At 44.2% G+C, this 17,672-nt stretch overlaps 1 protein-coding gene across 1 annotated transcript in view; it reads right to left on the bottom strand.

The window, feature by feature from the left end:
• The window catches only part of LOC131105307 (neural-cadherin), an 88,371-nt gene that overhangs the window by 33,605 nt on the left and 37,094 nt on the right, over positions 1 to 17,672 (bottom strand). Inside the window, exons 2-7 of the mRNA XM_058053294.2 lie at positions 9,649 to 9,837; positions 8,087 to 8,312; positions 6,142 to 6,346; positions 2,364 to 2,475; positions 1,555 to 1,804; positions 1,155 to 1,297 (exon numbers count right to left, since the gene is read on the bottom strand). Coding sequence (XP_057909277.2) covers positions 1,155 to 1,297; positions 1,555 to 1,804; positions 2,364 to 2,475; positions 6,142 to 6,346; positions 8,087 to 8,312; positions 9,649 to 9,837 — 1,125 coding nt within the window. The remainder of the gene's footprint in view (positions 1 to 1,154; positions 1,298 to 1,554; positions 1,805 to 2,363; positions 2,476 to 6,141; positions 6,347 to 8,086; positions 8,313 to 9,648; positions 9,838 to 17,672) is intronic.

Here is a 17,672-nt window from a genome sequence, read left to right as displayed (position 1 = left end):
TTGGAGCGTGGGAGGTTTGTCACATTAATACGAGTGGTGTGTGTGTCTGAAAACAAATGTCATGTTTGCACGTACGGCATGAACACAACAGAGCCAAGCAGCACACAAACAAACAAAGTAACACATAAGCAGCTTTGCGAACAACATGAATGGAGGCTGCGAGGGAGCCGGCGTGTCTACATGAAAATACTTCCCAACACTTTGAAGTGACAAAGCTCAACATCCCAGTAAGCCAAAGGCCATCTGCCATGTGTGTGTGTGTGACAATAAAAGACTCTTATTCCATTTATATGCACACGTTTATCGCTTTGGAGGCGTGTGTGTGTGTGTGTGTGTGTGTGCAGTAAAGAGTGGAGTGCATGCTGGGTGATAAGGTGACAAACACACACACACACAAGATAAACACCACAGCTGAATATCAATAAATAATTATGTGTATATTCATGTTTTATATTCATGCATGCTTGTGTGTGTTGGGGGGCTGTTTGTTAATGCACCCCTGCTTTGTCCCCAAATACTGGTTACCATGGCAACAACCCTCATGTTGCATGTTGTTATGCTAATGCATGCTAACAAACAACATGGATTGTGCCCTACCCAGGGAGAAGGAACATTTTTTTGTATTTCTCATTAAAAATTATAACTACGTGTTTACTAACGATGTGCACAAATAATCACATGAAGCAGTTTTTTAACAAATGACAAAATCACTATTTAATGTGGGCGTGGCTTAGAGAGGGAGGGAGTCACTTTTAATTTGTTATATTCACAAATTTGTTCAGCGGTCAAGTGGATTTAATATCAGAAAATTATAATGGTATTAATTTTACAAATGTATATTGCATTTATTTCCAATTTTGCGCATTTGGGTTTCTTTTTTTAGTTTTAATAATTTCATTTTTCATGAAAAAAGATCCATTGACTCATATCAGACACTTTGAAATAGAAAAACATCTCATAACGTCATCATAATTAAAGCAAGAGATACTATTTTTGTTCCAGGCTGACATTTGAAGTACTCTTACAAACAAAAAAAAATTTAAACAATCCGGGGGCCTGTATTCTGTGCACAAAAAATCCAGGGCCTAGTGTTATACAATTATAATGACTAATTATATAATAATAATTACTTTATTACATCATGTGTCTCTCACCCTTCTGGTTGTCCAGCAGAAAGTTGCTGTCCTCGTTGCCCCCGGTGATGGCGTAAGACACAGCATCCCCGTCGGGGTCATTGGCGTGGACGATGGCGACCAGAGTGTCGGGCCCGGCATCCTCGCTGAGGAAGGTCTTATAACTGCAAAGAAGTTAGAAGTCGAGTTCAAGTGTGGATGCACACAGGTGGTGCAAAAAAGGTGCAAAGGTGCAAAAAAACAACAGGCAGGGGCGTGAAAAAGAAAAAAAATGTGTGGAGAAAGAAGAAGAAAAAGTAAAAAGAAGGTGTGAGATACAGATGAGAGCAGATGGAGGCGGGTTAAAAAAAGAATAATGAGAGCGGCCGGGTGAGAGACAAGGGACAAGCCACGGAAGAACGAGAGTAAAAGTTGCTCGTACACGCTCTGTGAGAAAATGGGCGACTCGTCGTTGCTGTTGGCCACCCGGATGCGCACAGAGGCGGTGCCCGTGCGGGGCGGAGTCCCCGCATCCACGGCGACCACCAAGAACTCGTAGACATGATTGGGCCGCTCGTAGTCCAGGCGGCGGGCGGGGCTGACCACGCCCCCTGAAGTGATGTCAAAGTCGCTGCTGTGGACGAAGTAGGAGAGCTCCGAGTTGACGCCAGAGTCACAGTCCCGCGCCAGAACTGGGGAAGGAAGAGGATGAATGAGGAAGAGGCATTAAAGTGTAATGAGATAAAAAAAAAAAGATGCACAGGGAAAAGAACAGACTTCATTATTTAATAACACCGTGTGATTAACACAGTGATTAGTCACTAGTCTATCTGATGGTTAAATGCGTTATAGATCGATCCAGTGGCGGTTCTGGCTAGAATGGCATCCTGAGCGGATCGACGCTGTGGCGTCACATTTTGCTTCCTGGAGAATGCCGCCCTGGGTAACTGCCCATATGGCTCCTAGCTAGAACCGCTACTGGGTCAATCCAAAATGGAAATAGAGCTCAAACCTAATAAAGTGGAACCTCGATTATAAGTAGAATTATTCCCAAAACTATGTCTTGGTCTGAGTGTCCCTAAAAGTCGACACGCACAGTTGGGACACTATAGACAGATTCCACCCAGGCACTCCTTTGATAATCTTCATAATGAGAATGTGTGTGGTTTATTTGAACAACTCGTACTGTACACTATATGTCTCTTTCCTAAGCACAGTGTGATGTATGCTAATGGTTGAAAGTAAACTGACCTTGCAGCAGTGATGTTCCGGGTGCAACATTCTCAGGAATGTTGTCTCTGGTGTAGATGGAGTGAAGGAACTCAGGAGTGCAGTCGTTCTCATCTGTTATGTAGACAACAACCTGTAGGAATATGCAGTATTTGAGTAATCCTCGTTATATATATTTTTCAAAGACCTGATTTGTTTTGTGTATTTCATGACACTCACATATTTCCTTTGCATAACTTTAGTCAAATTCAGAAAGACTTGCAAGTCCTTTATTCATAGCCGATATACTTCATATGTGAGCGCAAGCAAAATGAAGACAAGTGTGATTTCATTTCCAACCAGTAAACGTCTCTCTTAAACCTGCAAATCCTGACCCTCTCCGACGTTCTGACCCATTTCCCTCACTGTCCCGAGCCACTGGAGCTCAAACCAATATGCCATTTTCCATTCCTATAATTTAACTGGAGAGGCTGCGCACCACCTGAGCGCTGATTTTCTAGCCCTGAGCCTTGGACACGCTAAATGTCGGGTAATAGCGGCGAGGCGATGGAGGGAGGAGGTTTGGGATGCGCGACTGCTTTGGCAAATTGTTCCACGATTTCAGGAGGAAGCTGCATAAAACTCGATTATTTTATATTTTGACCCAGCGGTTAAATATGTGAGTGCAATACGGACAAGGTGTTTCCTATTAAACAGATGTATTATTCATGTTGTTCGTGTGTCTTGTCGCAGTGTTACCCATACATTCATTTATTTATTTGTGGCAGCCCGCCACAAATCGACTTGGCACCCTGTTTGCTGGGTTTACTCTCTGTGAATGCAACTCTATAGAATAGATGGTCATGTAACTGCTTCATACACACCTGGTCAGCGGGGGAATAAGACCTAGCAGTGTTGCCAACTTTGCGACTGTCATTATCCAGCCATCCATTTTCTTTACCGCTTATACTCATCAGGGTTGTGGCTGTGCTGGAGCCTATCCCAGCTGTCTTTGGACGAGAAGCGTATAGACAAACAACCATTCACACTCACCTTCATACCTATGGACAATTTGGAGTCGCCAATTAACCTAGCATGTTTTTGGAATGTGGGAGGAAACCGGGAGTACCCGGAGAAAACCCACTCATGCACGTGGAGAACATGCAAACTCCACACAGAGATGGATGAGGGTGGAATCGAACTCTGGTCAGTACATTTCTGCAAATTAGGACTCCTTATTTATAAATTGAGTATTTTTATAGTTAGAGCATAGAAACCCTGTTTACCACCTTCTAAATCTTCAGGATTTAATATTATCAGAGCCCTCTAGACATGAAATAACATCCCTATAGTCACCTTCACACTTGTATTACCCATTTTAGTAGACATAGTAAGAGTAAAAAACACATTTGAGACCTAAAACCCACGCATGCAAGGGGAGAACATGCAAACTCCACACAGAGATGGCTGAGAATATAAAATATATAATATAAAATTTGATTTTGTTTCATTATTTGTTTGTTTTTTCATGTTAATTATTTCAATCTTGCCCTGTTTGTTTCAAACAGCTTCTTCCACCAACAGCCTAGCATCTTATAAGAAAGGAAATATATCAGGAAGCTACACATCATTTAATCAAATTCCATTAGGGCCAAAACAACTGCAAATATGGACAATTTGGAGTCACCAATTAACCTAGCATGTTTTTGGAATGTGGGAGGAAACCGGGAGTACCCGGAGAAAACATGCAAACTCCACACAGAGATGTCCAAGCAGAGAATCAAACCCAGGTCTCTCCGATCTCCTGACTGTGTGGCCTACATGCTAACCACTCGGACCCCATGCGGCTCTCCATAATCATTTAATACTAAATTGATACAACTTGAAATACACAACTAATGATAAAGTCTCATTTTCATGAGAACACTCTTAACGCACCAAATAATCATCAAAGTTACTTATTTGTTCACATGACAAATATAGAGCAATTAACAACTTCATGCTTCATACTTCATCTCCTTTCTGATCCTTTTAATTGTGAGCATTAGACACAAATTGTCATTAATTGTCATTTTTATTCACATGTATGACACATAAATTGACCGTTAGAAATTGTGTTTATGTTAGTGTCCACAATTAAGCTCCTGGATGACATTTCTTCTAAATGTCCTTTCATGCTAAACGCAACAGACCCTGCAGATGCTTCCGGGAGGTTTCATGGTAACACATATGTGACACACGCTTATAGACACACGGACACACAGGGGCCCTTGGAGTGGATTCACCACCATCTAATTGAGTAGCTGTGGCGTTTGGGGACTTGGTAGTTTATTAGTTATTCTAATGCTGTTAGCAAGATTTGGACAGCTAGAAGAGGTGCTAATGGACTCCTCCAGGTGTGTTAATGTAAAGAGCTGCAGCCATGAAATCTCCAGAGCTTCTTCCATGAGGAGTCAGAACCCTGCAAATAGCACTCCAATGTGTGCGTGGATGTGTGCGTGGATGCCATGGCGTCTGATCATTGAGCTTGTGAACGCAGCTTTGATGTGATGACTTTTCATCTGACGGACGGAAATGAGGTCAGCGGTAGCGCGTGCGTGGTGGCGTGCAGCGACTTGCATCACGGCGTCAGATTCAACAGCTGATCTTTTGCTCATTTGAAGGCTGAAGAGGATTCATTGGGTAGGGCAGTAGTAAACAAAATGCTAATTCACTTGCTTTTTAAACAAGTAAACAGTAAAACCCCGCCCTTCATGCTTTGCCAAAATATAACAGCCGTAGCCTAAAATTCTACTTTTACTAATACCAAATTATTAACTGTTTGTCTGGGATACAATACACGTCATTGTGAAGTGTATGTATACCATCCATCCATCCATCCATCCTCTATGCTGCTTATCCTCACTAGAGTCGCAAGTATGCTGGAGCCTATCCGAGCTGTCTTCGGGTGAGAGGTGGGGTACACCCTGGACTGGTCACCAGCCAATCACAGAGCATATATACACAAAAACAATTTGGAGACGGCAATTAACCTAACATGCATGTTTTTGGAATGTGGGAGGAAACCGTAATACCTGGAGGAAACCCACGCACACACGGGGAGAACATGCAAACTCCACACAGAGATGCCAAGCGGAGAATCGAACCCAGGTCTTCCCGATCTTCTGACGTATGTATATAATTTTAACACCACATATAGCTCTATTTTTCCGAATAAAACAGTAACAGTAGCTTGTAGCATGTTCATATTGGCCTGCAGCACATTGTAAAAATACGATTAAACATGAAAACAACAGCAAAAATGTTAAAATTACCAAAAAGGCGTAAAAAAAGAGAAATGTTGACAGATTCATGATAACACCTGTCATACCAAGATTATTATTATTTTGCCTGTTATTTTGCCTGTTAACAAAATAAAATGTTTCTCTAAGGTGGAAGAGGTTTTGACACACCTGCAATAACGGGTTGAAAAACTGCCTTTCAAGTAGCATCAATCATATGTGGGCTTTGTGACCTTTGTAAAGGCTGCAGTGTTTCCGATAGATTCAATTATTCGTGGCGGCCTGCCACAAATACATTTGGACCGCAACAAGGAGATTATAAACACTCATGTAGTTTGTTGTTTTAACTCCGTACAATAGATGGCATCGCAACGCTGCTTATTAACACACCTTACGCACCTTGTATGCCAGTGAGTAAGAAGACGTAGCACGAGGGATTAGTGTTGCTCACAGTGTCCATAAAAATTACAAGCACATTCGTCATGGCTTCTTATGCAAACTAGACCGTAAAGTGACGTTTGTGTGCGTTGGCTGTGTACCTCGGTCACTCCGCTGAGGCCGGTGTCCGGTTCGGAGGCTCGGACCTGAAGAGTGTGCACATTGTGTCCGCTCTCGTAGTCAACAGCACGAGTGAGGCTGAGCGCTCCGCTCTCTTGATTGATGCTGAACAGATTCCCGGGATTCACCAGCAACATGTAGGCCAACGTCTTCTTCTGGAAGGAGACAGCTTGTACTGTTCCCACACTGCACACACACAAGTAGAAGATGCCGTCAGGATGAGTTCCAGACACACAGAAGTCACAAGTGTGTCAACGTAAGGACAGGATTAGCATTAAGTCCATCATAATTGTTTATTACTTGAATTTTCACTTCATTGTCGTCCATGTGTGTGCGTGAGTGCATGTGTCCTTTCACTTTGACACAAACATCAATAACATTCCACTGCCTCTGATGCTGAGCGTGCAAATGACATCCCATCATATACATTACGTGTGTATTGCACATTTCCATGTCCAGCTCGTTGGCTTGACTTGTCATGTGATACATGAAAAGATGAGCGCTGTGGAGGAAAACAAAAGAGGAGAGGAAGGAGAGAGTGATGGATGGAGGGAGGAGGATGGTGGAGTGGGGGGGGGTGAAGGGGAGGACCCAGATGTAAGAGTGTGGCCCGAGGCTGAGAGTTTGAAAGTGTGGCAAATTCAAATATTTATTAAAAGCGAGGTCTGGATAAACATGAAGGGATGTGTGTGTGTGGATGTGTGTGTGTGTCCCTCTGGGCTTCTGGCGCAAAGCACATTGTGTTAATAATATCCGAGTGTCCATGCCACCCTGTGAGCAGTGCGTCTGCGGGCATGTGTGTGTGTGTGTTTTGAGTGCATCTATTAAGTCTATTTGATGTGTGGCATGTCCTCTAATCAGGTTGTGTGAGTGTTTTTTTTAAAGCATTTCAGTCTCAACATAGACACACAACATCACAACATGTCAGCAGTGATGACTTCAACGCAAATACCTCTTAAAGCCTAGGCTTACGAGAAGAAGATATACAGTGGTATTAAAAGGTTTGGGCACCCCTGATCATTTTCAATATTCATTCATTCATTCATCCATTTTCTACCGCTTATCCTCACAAGGGTCACGGGGGTGCTGGAGCCTATCCCAGCTGTCTTCGGGCGAGAGGCGGGGTGCACCCTGGACTGGTCGCCAGCCAATCACAGGGCACATATAGACAAACAACCATTCACACTCACATTCATACCTATGGACAATTTGGAGTCACCAATTAACCTAGCATGTTTTTGGAATGGGGGAAGAAACTGGAGTACCCGGAGAAAACCCACGCATGCACGGGGAGAACATGCAAACTCCACACAGAGATGGCCAAGGGTGGGATTGAACTCGGTTCACAAGTCTCTGTGTGCTAACCACTCGACCGCCGTGCAGCCCCAATTTTCATATGTTCCTTTATAAATCACTGATAGTTTGGATTAGCAATTTCAGTTAAATATATCATATAGCAGACAAACACACTGATGTATGAGAAGTGAAATGAAGTTAGAATTTGCTAAACACTGCTAAATACTTTTCAATTAGCTCTCCAAAGACTTGTTATCAACTTCTAAAGTTAGGAAGCACTTTAAGTGTGTGACCAATCACAGTGGAGTGGGCGTACCCTGAGGTGGGCCGTGGGTGGAATAAATTACAACAGACCGTTTTGGCAGGAAGCACAAATCCACGGAAATACAGCAGGAATGGGTGCAGATTCTGGAAGATCTAAAATGTTTTCTTTGTGGGTTATTGTGTGGAGCTGCTCTATAGGAGTCCACAAATCAATACAAAGGGTAACAAAAACGAGCATGGTAATGAGCAGGTAAGAAAAATGTTGGCAACACAAATGCATTGAACTGAACTGCGAATGTTGTGTATCGTTGCACCCCAAATTAACATAGCTTCAAGTCAAAAAATACAAAAGTCAGTTAGACTCACGGTTGGCCGACAGCCATGTTCTCCGCCACGTTCAGGCTGTACGAGGTGTTAGTGAACTGTGGCGGCCGATAGCCAGCCAGGATGGACACGGCGGCCGGCGGTCCTTTACGACCGTCAGCGTCCATCGCCTGCACTCGCAGCTGGTACTCCTTGCTGGGGGTAAGAGGTCGCCCCGTGGTCCTTATGTCGCCAGAACGACGGTCAATCTCAAAGCAGTCCTCCCCGCCTGAGAGGGAGGAAGTCCAGGTCATTCTGAGTCATTTGTAGTAACAAGTACCCGGAAGTGTTTGCATTAGTAAATACAACAAATGCTACATTTTGTCATACCTTCAAAATTATGTTATGTTCGATAGTTTAATGAAAAACTAATGAAAAAATACTGTGTACTGTATTTTTTCATTAGTTTTTTTCATTAGTACTCAGTGCATGTGGGATGTATTGCAGTTGTTGTCTCCCAATTACAGTGAATTTTTACATTGAATTTTACATCCAGAGCTTTCGGAAAGAGTTGGCTGGATGGTTGGAAGGGGGGAAAAAGGCTGCAGAGTGATGATGATGATGATGATGATGAAGAGGTGGAGGAGAATGCCCAGCTGTTGACCAGAGGCTTCAACTGGTCACAGCTGCATCCCACCTGTCAATCATCTCCTCCTGCACCGCTGATGCTTCTCATTGGGATGCACTTATGATGAAGCTCGTTGCTTCTCATCTTCTCTATGATCTCTAGGATACATTAGACTGTGTGCTTGGTAAAGGGGTGCCTGGTCAAACATGTATGTGATGTAATTCCTCAAAGTGGCAGTTAATCTCACTAACTATGCATGCAAACATCTCCAACATTGGCAAGATATTTAAAAGCATTTTTAAAAGTCAATTAGTGGATTATTTGCGTGTACATGTTGTCACATTACGCCACGGGGATGTTAACGCATTAAAAAAAATGAACTCTTAAAATATCTCTCCTTCCTCCTCCTCCTCCTCCTCCTTCCTCCTCTTCCCTTCTACATAAAAAATATAATAATAAAAGAAATCCACAGCCACTGGCGCCCAAACGCCCCCACCCTCCCGCTTGCCGCCTCTCCAGAGACGCTGCTATTATTCCCGAATCTGGGAGCTCTCTTGGCCCCGGGGAGCGTTTAGCGGCACAGCTCCTTGCCGTTTACCAGCGTTCTTGCTGCCGCTTGACACTAATTGAAATTCAACAAGTCAAATTTTATTTATAAAATCTATGCTTTGAGCCAAGCGGGTTTGTCATAGTGCAAGAAAAGCACATGACAGGTAATACATATACATATACTAAATGTACATCTTATATGCATATATGCTTTGTGTGCAGGCCTTCCATTGTTATGTATGTGAGGAATAAAAATAACTTCACGTGAACCTGAACACGGGAGCAAATTTACATGATAATAATGATAATAATATATCTGAATGTAAAACATAGATTTACCCTAATGCTAAAGTCAGTATTTACATATAAAGTATGTTTGTATGTTTGTATCCTAAATGCAAACAAAACACATGCTGGTTATTTCATGTTGGAGATCATGGAGCAATACCGTCCAATAACAGGAACTGCAGCTGCCCGAGGCTTCCGTCACGTTGCCTTGCCGACAGGCGGTACACCACAGAACCGGGCGCAGCATCCGGACCCACGGCGGCCAGGTAGGGGCAGGGAAACATGGTCCACTGGAGGTCAGCCTGACTGAGCGTGCTCAGAGTCAACCTGCACAGGTACCACTCATCACCTGCAGGAGACAAGATTGACATGATAAAGCACTAAAAACACAGCTATACATTCGTACCTTGTTTATCATGGATAATTACTTCCAGACCCGAATTTCTGCAAAGTAGGATGCACGGCGGGGGAGTGGTTAGCATGCAGGCCACACAGTTAGGAGACCCAAATTCAATTCCACCCTCGGCCATCTCTGTGTGGAGTTTGCATGTTCTCCCCATGAATGCGTGGGTTTTCTCTGGTTCCTCCCACATTCTAAAAAAATGCAACTCCAAATTGTCCATAGGTATGAATGTGAGTGTGAATGGTTGTTTGTCTATATGTGCCCTGTGATTGGCTGGCAACCAGTCCAGGGTGTACCCCGCCTCTCGCCTGAAGACAGCTGGGATAGGCTCCAGCACCCCCGCGACCCTCGTGAGAATAAGCGGTAGAAAATGAATGACTGATTAAATCAATCTCATAGCTGGAGCATATAAAACCTGTTTATTCATTCATTCATTCATTCATTCATTTTCTACCGCTTTTTCCTCACGAGGGTTACGGGGGTGCTGGAGCCTATCCCAGCTGTCTTCGGGCGTGAGGCGGGGTACACCCTGGACTGGTCGCCAGCCAATCACAGGGCACATATAGACAAACAACCATTCACACTCACATTCATACCAATTTGGAGTCACCCATTAACCTAGCATGTTTTTGGAATGTGGGAGGAAACCGGAGTACCCGGAGAAAACCCACGCATGCATGGGGAGAACATGCAAACTCCACACAGAGATGGCCAAGGATGGAATTAAACCCTGGTCTCCTAGCTGTGAGGTCTGCGCGCTAACCACCAGACTAAAACCTGTTTATCACCTTCTAAATACTTTTTTTGCAGAGATGAGACCAGTAAAAGAGATCCAGCACTTGACAGGCATAAAGCTGAAATAATGCACATTCAATGCACCAGCAACTCAAAGACACCAAGGCTGAACTAAATAATAAAAATGAAATGAGATGCAGGTGCGGGAAAGCAATAGCGAATGGAAAGTTTGCGGAACAGAAGAGGAAGTAAATACAGAGTAAGAGCATTGAACCGGAATTAATGCATAACAAGGGAAAACAAACAGACTGTCACGCAGACAATTACCCATGGGTGTGACAATTACATCCCTCTAGACATGAAATAACACCCCTCTAGTCACCTTTACACTCGCATAACCCAATATAGTACACATAATAATAAAAAATAAGCCATCTTAGACATAAATAAGATAAGATAGACCCACACATTAGCACTGACTGCGTATTTCCTGGTGGCTATTGTCTCATCAATGTAAGCTTACTGATGCCTGGGGACCAGTATAGAATACCACGCTACTGCCAATGTTTGTGGTGAAGGAAGGGCTGATGTTTAACGCTCACAGTTCTAACGGAATATGTGTATGCTTTTGTCATTTTTAAAGTTTGATGTCAAGTCCTTTTTTGGAAAAGCAGCGGTTGTTGTGTTTTTTCCTTTTGTGTTAGTACGTAGTACGATGTTATCTATTGTTTTGCGTCCGCTGCATGAAAGCGAAGCCTCTCAGGACCCCAAGGGGACAAGATGACATTAGCAACTAAGATCCTTTCTCAGCTTTTATCTCCATCGTGTTCCCCGGGAACACACCAGCTAGTGAGAGGCAACTTTCAGACGCTCTGACTGGAAGAAATACAAAAAACCCCCACGATACGGTGTGTTTGTTTGCAGCACTGAGTCTCCTGTCTCTGTGTCGGTCTTTGCATCTTTGTCTCATTCGGGTCGTGCGCTTCTGAGTGGGGATTAGTTGGGTTTGAAGGTACGGCGCTGGCATCTGTGTCGGAGAGGAGTTCACATCACAAAGGTGCCAGGAGGAGCGCGGAAGACGGGAAAACACAACAACATCTCTGCTTGTGTCAACTTTTTTATGGCTCTCAACTTCTGTCAACAAGCTGTGTCGACCACGAATAGGAGGAGGAGGTGGTGAAGAAGGCGTCTTCCAGCTCAGCTCCTCTTCCGCGTGGACGGTCTTCACTCGTCACTTGTTAAATCCAGAATAATGGCATCTATTTCTGTCTGTGGTTTTACATATGCTGCACGGTGGGACGCACCTATAGTCCCATTACCACAATAAACATCAACACACCCTGACAGAAAACATCATTGCTTGCCCTTGGCGGAGGTCTGCGCTCCACTACACTGTGTGCACAATGATTAGTTAGAGTATATGATGATATTCCAGCATATTTTCCAAGTCAAAGCCTGAGCCTAAGACATCTGTGCCTACATCAGGGGCCTGGACCACACTTTGGACAGCTCTGCCCTGTAATCAACGTTCAATGGGCCTTGAGTCAGAAGTGATACCATGTTGGCTACAGAAATATCAGCCACCGAGTTGGCTTGCAAGACTGTGAACTGGGTGAAACCGTAGCAGAATCCCCAGGTTTAGGGAGACCGAGGGTGTGCTAACACTTGGCCAAGGTCTACAACCAGGATAGAGGAGGGAAGGAGGTGCCTTACTTCTCAATTCTAGACTGGGACCAAACAGGGTACAGGCACTGCCCTAGAGAATAGATACCCAAGTGGGGACAAAGATACACAGAAAGTCATGACATCAGTCTTGAACTTTGTTCACATTACACCAAACAAACATGATAAGTGTTTGGTCTGAAGCAAATACAAGGTGTGTCAGTAGCCAACATTATTTGTTTACAATTATCATATACATTTTGAAGCTGTAAAACCCCTAACAATGCACGCCATGCACCATATCTGAATTGAATAGCTGGGCAATTTGGCCTTCAAACATGCCAGGTTCCCTCTCATCATTGTCGGAGTCGGTCTTGTTGTCAGGTGGCTGTTCAGCAATGCTGCCGGCTTTCGCCAAAGCTTGGACAACGCAGATACCTTAGCCCAAGCATCCGAAATCCAATCCCATACTGTATGGTGGCGTAACTCGCCCGGCGCTGCCTCCGTGCTCGCCATCTTTCATCCATCCCTTCGCTTTGAATGTCCTGTTTACACCAATGTCCAGCGGTTGCGCTTCATCCATAGTAAATACAATAATAGACATACAACAGAGCAACAATAGATAGATCTAATACACCACAAAGATGCAGAACACAATGCCTGTTCAAACACTGTAAAAAAAAAATTTCGATTTGTACTTGAAAACCCGAGAAACAGTGGGGGGTGAACCGCGTGGTTGTGAGGGAACACTGTATTTCAAATCCCAATGACAAAGTACAAGGAACCCACATGGAGTCTAATGCATTTTCTTAGAATTTCTCTGCCACATTTTTCTGTACTCCTGGAAGAATTCGTCTGGGATCCTTGACCGCTCTATTGTCACCACCATCTTGATGTCATCTACGCTTTAAAATGGGTCACCTTGATGACCCAGTTGAGCTTGGGGAAAGAGGCAAAAAAATCACACGCAGGGCATTGTGAGTAGGCGCTATCTTAGGTTGATCATCTGACTCTGTGGCAAGAACTCGCAGTGGATGATGCCTCTCGCACCCAAGACTGCCATGAACATCAACAGTCCTGGAACTTTTCTGGCACCTTGTAAATCATGACTATGACCACGACCGTGTAGGACATATTGTTGGTAACGCCACATACTGTGATTGTTCTTTCTAATTGTTGCCTTGACACGTTTACATGGAAATACAACAATGACATGACAAAGTTACATTGAAAAGTTTTTCAAGACACCGAGGAGAGCACCATGCGTGTAAACAGGACGCTTCAGAGCCCTGGAACAAAGCAGGAAGATGCCGACGGAATGTTAACTGACCACGGGGACGTCAGTGCGTTCAAGCATCACAAGACAAGACGATGAGCGTGAAAGCATGTCGGCCGCATTTGGACTCAGCTGCTGTCGCTCTTTTGTCAGTTTGTGTCTTCTGCATTTTTCATGCGCTGAGGTGATTGTGTAAAACGAACCTCGGGGCGAGTCTCGCTGCAGTTACCGATGCACGAAGAAGCTCATGAATACGAGCCGTGGCGCTCGTCTCCGTGACCGCAACCAGTGCAAGCGCGTGCCTCCGCTTGGGAGCTGCAGGGTCACTTCCTGTGGCTGATTAGATATCATTTCAGTCTGAGTGAACTCCACCACTGCTCCTTCTTCAGACTTTAATGCGAGCAGACTTCCCATAATGCTCACTTCATTATCCATGTGTGCACCTGAATGAACACAAGCCCGATTGTTGGCACGGTGACGTTGGCCGATGCTGAAGCGGTTGAGAGAAGCTTCTTTTTGAGATGAAGGCTTGTAAACTGATGACGGCTTCCTTTACCAGGTACATTTACACTACAGATGCTTGATATTGGCTTTCTTACAAATAGCCGCCATATTGTTACTGTCCAGCACTTCATTCCCAATATTGATATGAACCAATATATAGGCAGCAGCTCTTTCCTCAAACCAATGCAATGTAATGAACACATTATGCTGCTTTAACTGTGATGCCACTCAATGCATTTGACAAATAAACCGCTTGTTCAAAATAAGACACATACTGCAATATGCAATATAAGTTATGGGAAAAGTCCCATTTTTATTTTTAACATTTTGGGCTCTATTTTCATAGACCTAGCCTGCGCTGTGCCCGCGCCGGACCAACGGGGTGTGGTCAGCACACTTTGCAATTTTCCTGAGCAGCGCAGTCTGGTGCAGCGCCTCGCACCCACGCCTCCATCTCTCCCACCGGCGCAAGTTGCAAAGAGGGAGGATGGGCAGGGCCCACCGGACTGCGCATCAAAGGCCACAATGCGCGTCACCATGTAGACCACATCTGTTCCTGACAGTCACATTAAACACAGCAGCAGGCTAATCCAGGCATCGTGCTTGTGATCACGCCCACTCCTGGAGGTGGGCCGTGGGTGGAGTAAATTAAAACAGACCGTTTTGGTGGGAAGCGTGAAATCCAAAGAAATACAACTGGAATAGGTGCAGATTCTGGAAGATTGTGTGTAGCTTCTCTATAGAGTCCACATTGAGTCCACAACTCAATAAAAAAGTCCGAACATATGATACATTTATTCATTCATTTATTTTCTACCGCTTATCCTCATGGGGGTGCTGGAGCCTACCCCAGCTGTTTTCGGGCGATTGACTGGCTGTTTTCGCCAGCCAATCACAAGGCACATATAGACAAACAACCATTCACACTCACATTCATACCTATGGACAATTTGGAGTCACCAATTAACCTAGCATGTTTTTGGAATGTGGGAGGAAACCGGAGTACCCGGAGAAAACCCACGCATGCACGGGGAGAACATGCAAACTCCATACATAGATGGCCGAGGGTGGAATTGAACTCGGGTCTCCTAGCTTTGAGGCCTGTGTTGTTATGTGACTTTAAAAAACAGTCCACATTTCCTGTTGTGTTCACTTATTTTTAAACTTCTATGCCACTTAAAAATGTTAAAATGTGACTTAAAACGTAGGCTGTATACTTTAATAAAGGTTTCTCTGTAGTGTCAAAACCTGGCAGGGCTGGCAGACATGAAAATGAACAACGGTATTTGTGTTTGTCTTTTAATTTGAGCATATAGACGTACGTTTATGTCACCAAGAGGATGAAGACACAACCAGTGGAGCTATTTTTTGTAGGTGATGTATGCAGTGTGAAGATGCAGAAATAGCAAAGCTCCATCGTGGCTCACGAGCGTCAATTAGTAGAAGGAAAGAAAACAAGATGCCTCTCAGGAAGGAAGGAGGATTCGGGGCGGGGGTGTAGATGGTGGTGGAGGTGGAAGGCGAGTGCTTTAGGATGAGCGAAAGCGTAGCGGCGCCCACAGGTTGTCACGCCGCCGCCAATAAAAGGTGATTAAAGTCGCATTTATTTTTAACAAACAGGTTGAAGGGAGAAAAGGAGTCAAGCGGAAAAAAAGGGGAAAGCAGGTGTCAGGCACAAGGACGGAATGAAAACACGCACCCATAACCGTGACATGACCCCCACAAACACGCCTCGTTAGTTTTGATGCTTTTACGTTTACGTCGGCTGCGACTTGCCTTGAGTTGAAAGGACTTAGCTGAACACACCACCAGGCTGAACTGCGTTATTTTATCTTTTACTGTACATGAAGACTATTTTCCTTGAAAGTTCGGCTCTCATGCAAATAAAAAAAACATTGTGCAAATGCTTCCTGACCGTGTATTGACTGTGTGATTGACAAGCTGGGATGCATCCCCATGGTAACCCGCAGAGTGCAGGTGTCCCCACGGGGAGGTTGCCAGGGTAACATCAAGTTCCTGTGACATGTGAGACAGTGTCTGTCTCAGTCCCATGTGCTTGTATGTCTGTGTGTGTTATTGAGACATGCGTGTCTATTTGTCTTTGGGAATCAATTTACTTAATGTCAGTGGAAAAGAAATGAGAAAACATCTTTACTAATGAAGGTTGCAGAATGGATTATACAATATATGGTTTGAGAACATTTGAGTACAGTAAGGTCACATTAAGGTCGGAGGGTGAGAGAGGAGTGGGTCAACATGAAGACGAAAAGTCTCGACGAACAAACCCGCCTCTGTCGGTGGTGAAGCGGGACCTCCATCTGGTCCTTGGGAGCCAGCGGACAGAGGCCTGCTGCATTCTAATTAGCCACCGTATAGACTGGCCTACTTTACACACACACACAGAGGCAAAGTCCTGCAGGCACACCGTTAATTACGCCTCATTCTCACTGCTACCGATGATGAACAGCAACGCATACACGAGGCAGCAAGAGACGAAAGAATACAAAGTGCGACATGCGCTCATTAGCTTTAAATATTGTTATGCTCAGTGTCCACACGCCCTCGCTCATAAACATGATATAATGGGACTGTCAATGTAACTGCACTTCCTAACACACCTCATATGCATCCGGTCTGATGTAACAGAATTGATTTTTCGACTTCAACTTTTCAAAGCAGCAAATCTAGTAAAGAGATTTTTGAAGACTAAAATGGAAAGGGACTGAAAAGGCTGATATTTTTAATTCATTTTTAATTTCTTACAATTTTTAGTTTGGAATTATTAATATGTGTACGGGCGGCACGGCGGTCTAGTGGTTATTGCGCAGACCTCACAGCTGGGAAACCAGGGTTCAATTCCACCCTCGGCCATCTCTGTGTGGAGTTTGGTACTCCGGTTTCCTCCCACATTCCAAAAACATGCTAGGTTAATTGGTGACTGCAAATTGTCCATAGGTATGAATGTGAGTGTGAATGGTTGTTTGTCTATATGTGCCCTGTGATTGGTTGGCGACCAATCCAGGGTGTACTGCGCCTCTTGCCCATAGACAGCTGGGATAGGCTCCAGCACCTCCGCGACCCTCGTGAGAAAAAAGCGGTAGAAAATGAATGAATGAATTATTAATATGTGTACATTAAAGTTAAAGTGGCTTTATTAAGCTATGTCAGTGTCGGAGAAAGATACACATATAACTGTGGTGCATTCAAGGACCGCCAAAGCAAACAAAAGGAAGAAGCTCTCAAAGGAGTGAGATTTCACCACGGGTGTCAAAATATATATTGCTAGTTAGCTCGTTTTAACTAATTTTCTTGTGCTAGAATGCACAAAAAAGGGAAAGAAATATGTGTTCAGGATTGTGAATGATGGGCAAAATTCCAACAAAGTGCAGTTCCCCTTAAAGCATGGGATCATTTTCCCAGAGTTTTGTTTTTTCAGTTCACGGTACTCCATTCAGCATCCATTACAATTCCATACAATTGCATACAATGACGTCATGACTGTATGTCGTCACCCCTCCAAATGGATTGCAGTCCTGTAAAAAACACTGTGTGCTGTTGTTGTTGCTAACAAATTAGCGAACACATTGAAATGTACTATATGATG

This window comes from Doryrhamphus excisus, linkage group LG5 (assembly GCF_037039965.1).
Source record: "Doryrhamphus excisus strain RoL-2023G ecotype Guam linkage group LG5, RoL_Dexc_Guam_v1.1, whole genome shotgun sequence".
NCBI lineage: Eukaryota > Metazoa > Chordata > Actinopteri > Syngnathiformes > Syngnathidae > Doryrhamphus > Doryrhamphus excisus.
Note: the sequence above shows the minus strand (reverse complement) of the source record. Positions and strands in the feature narration are given on the sequence as shown.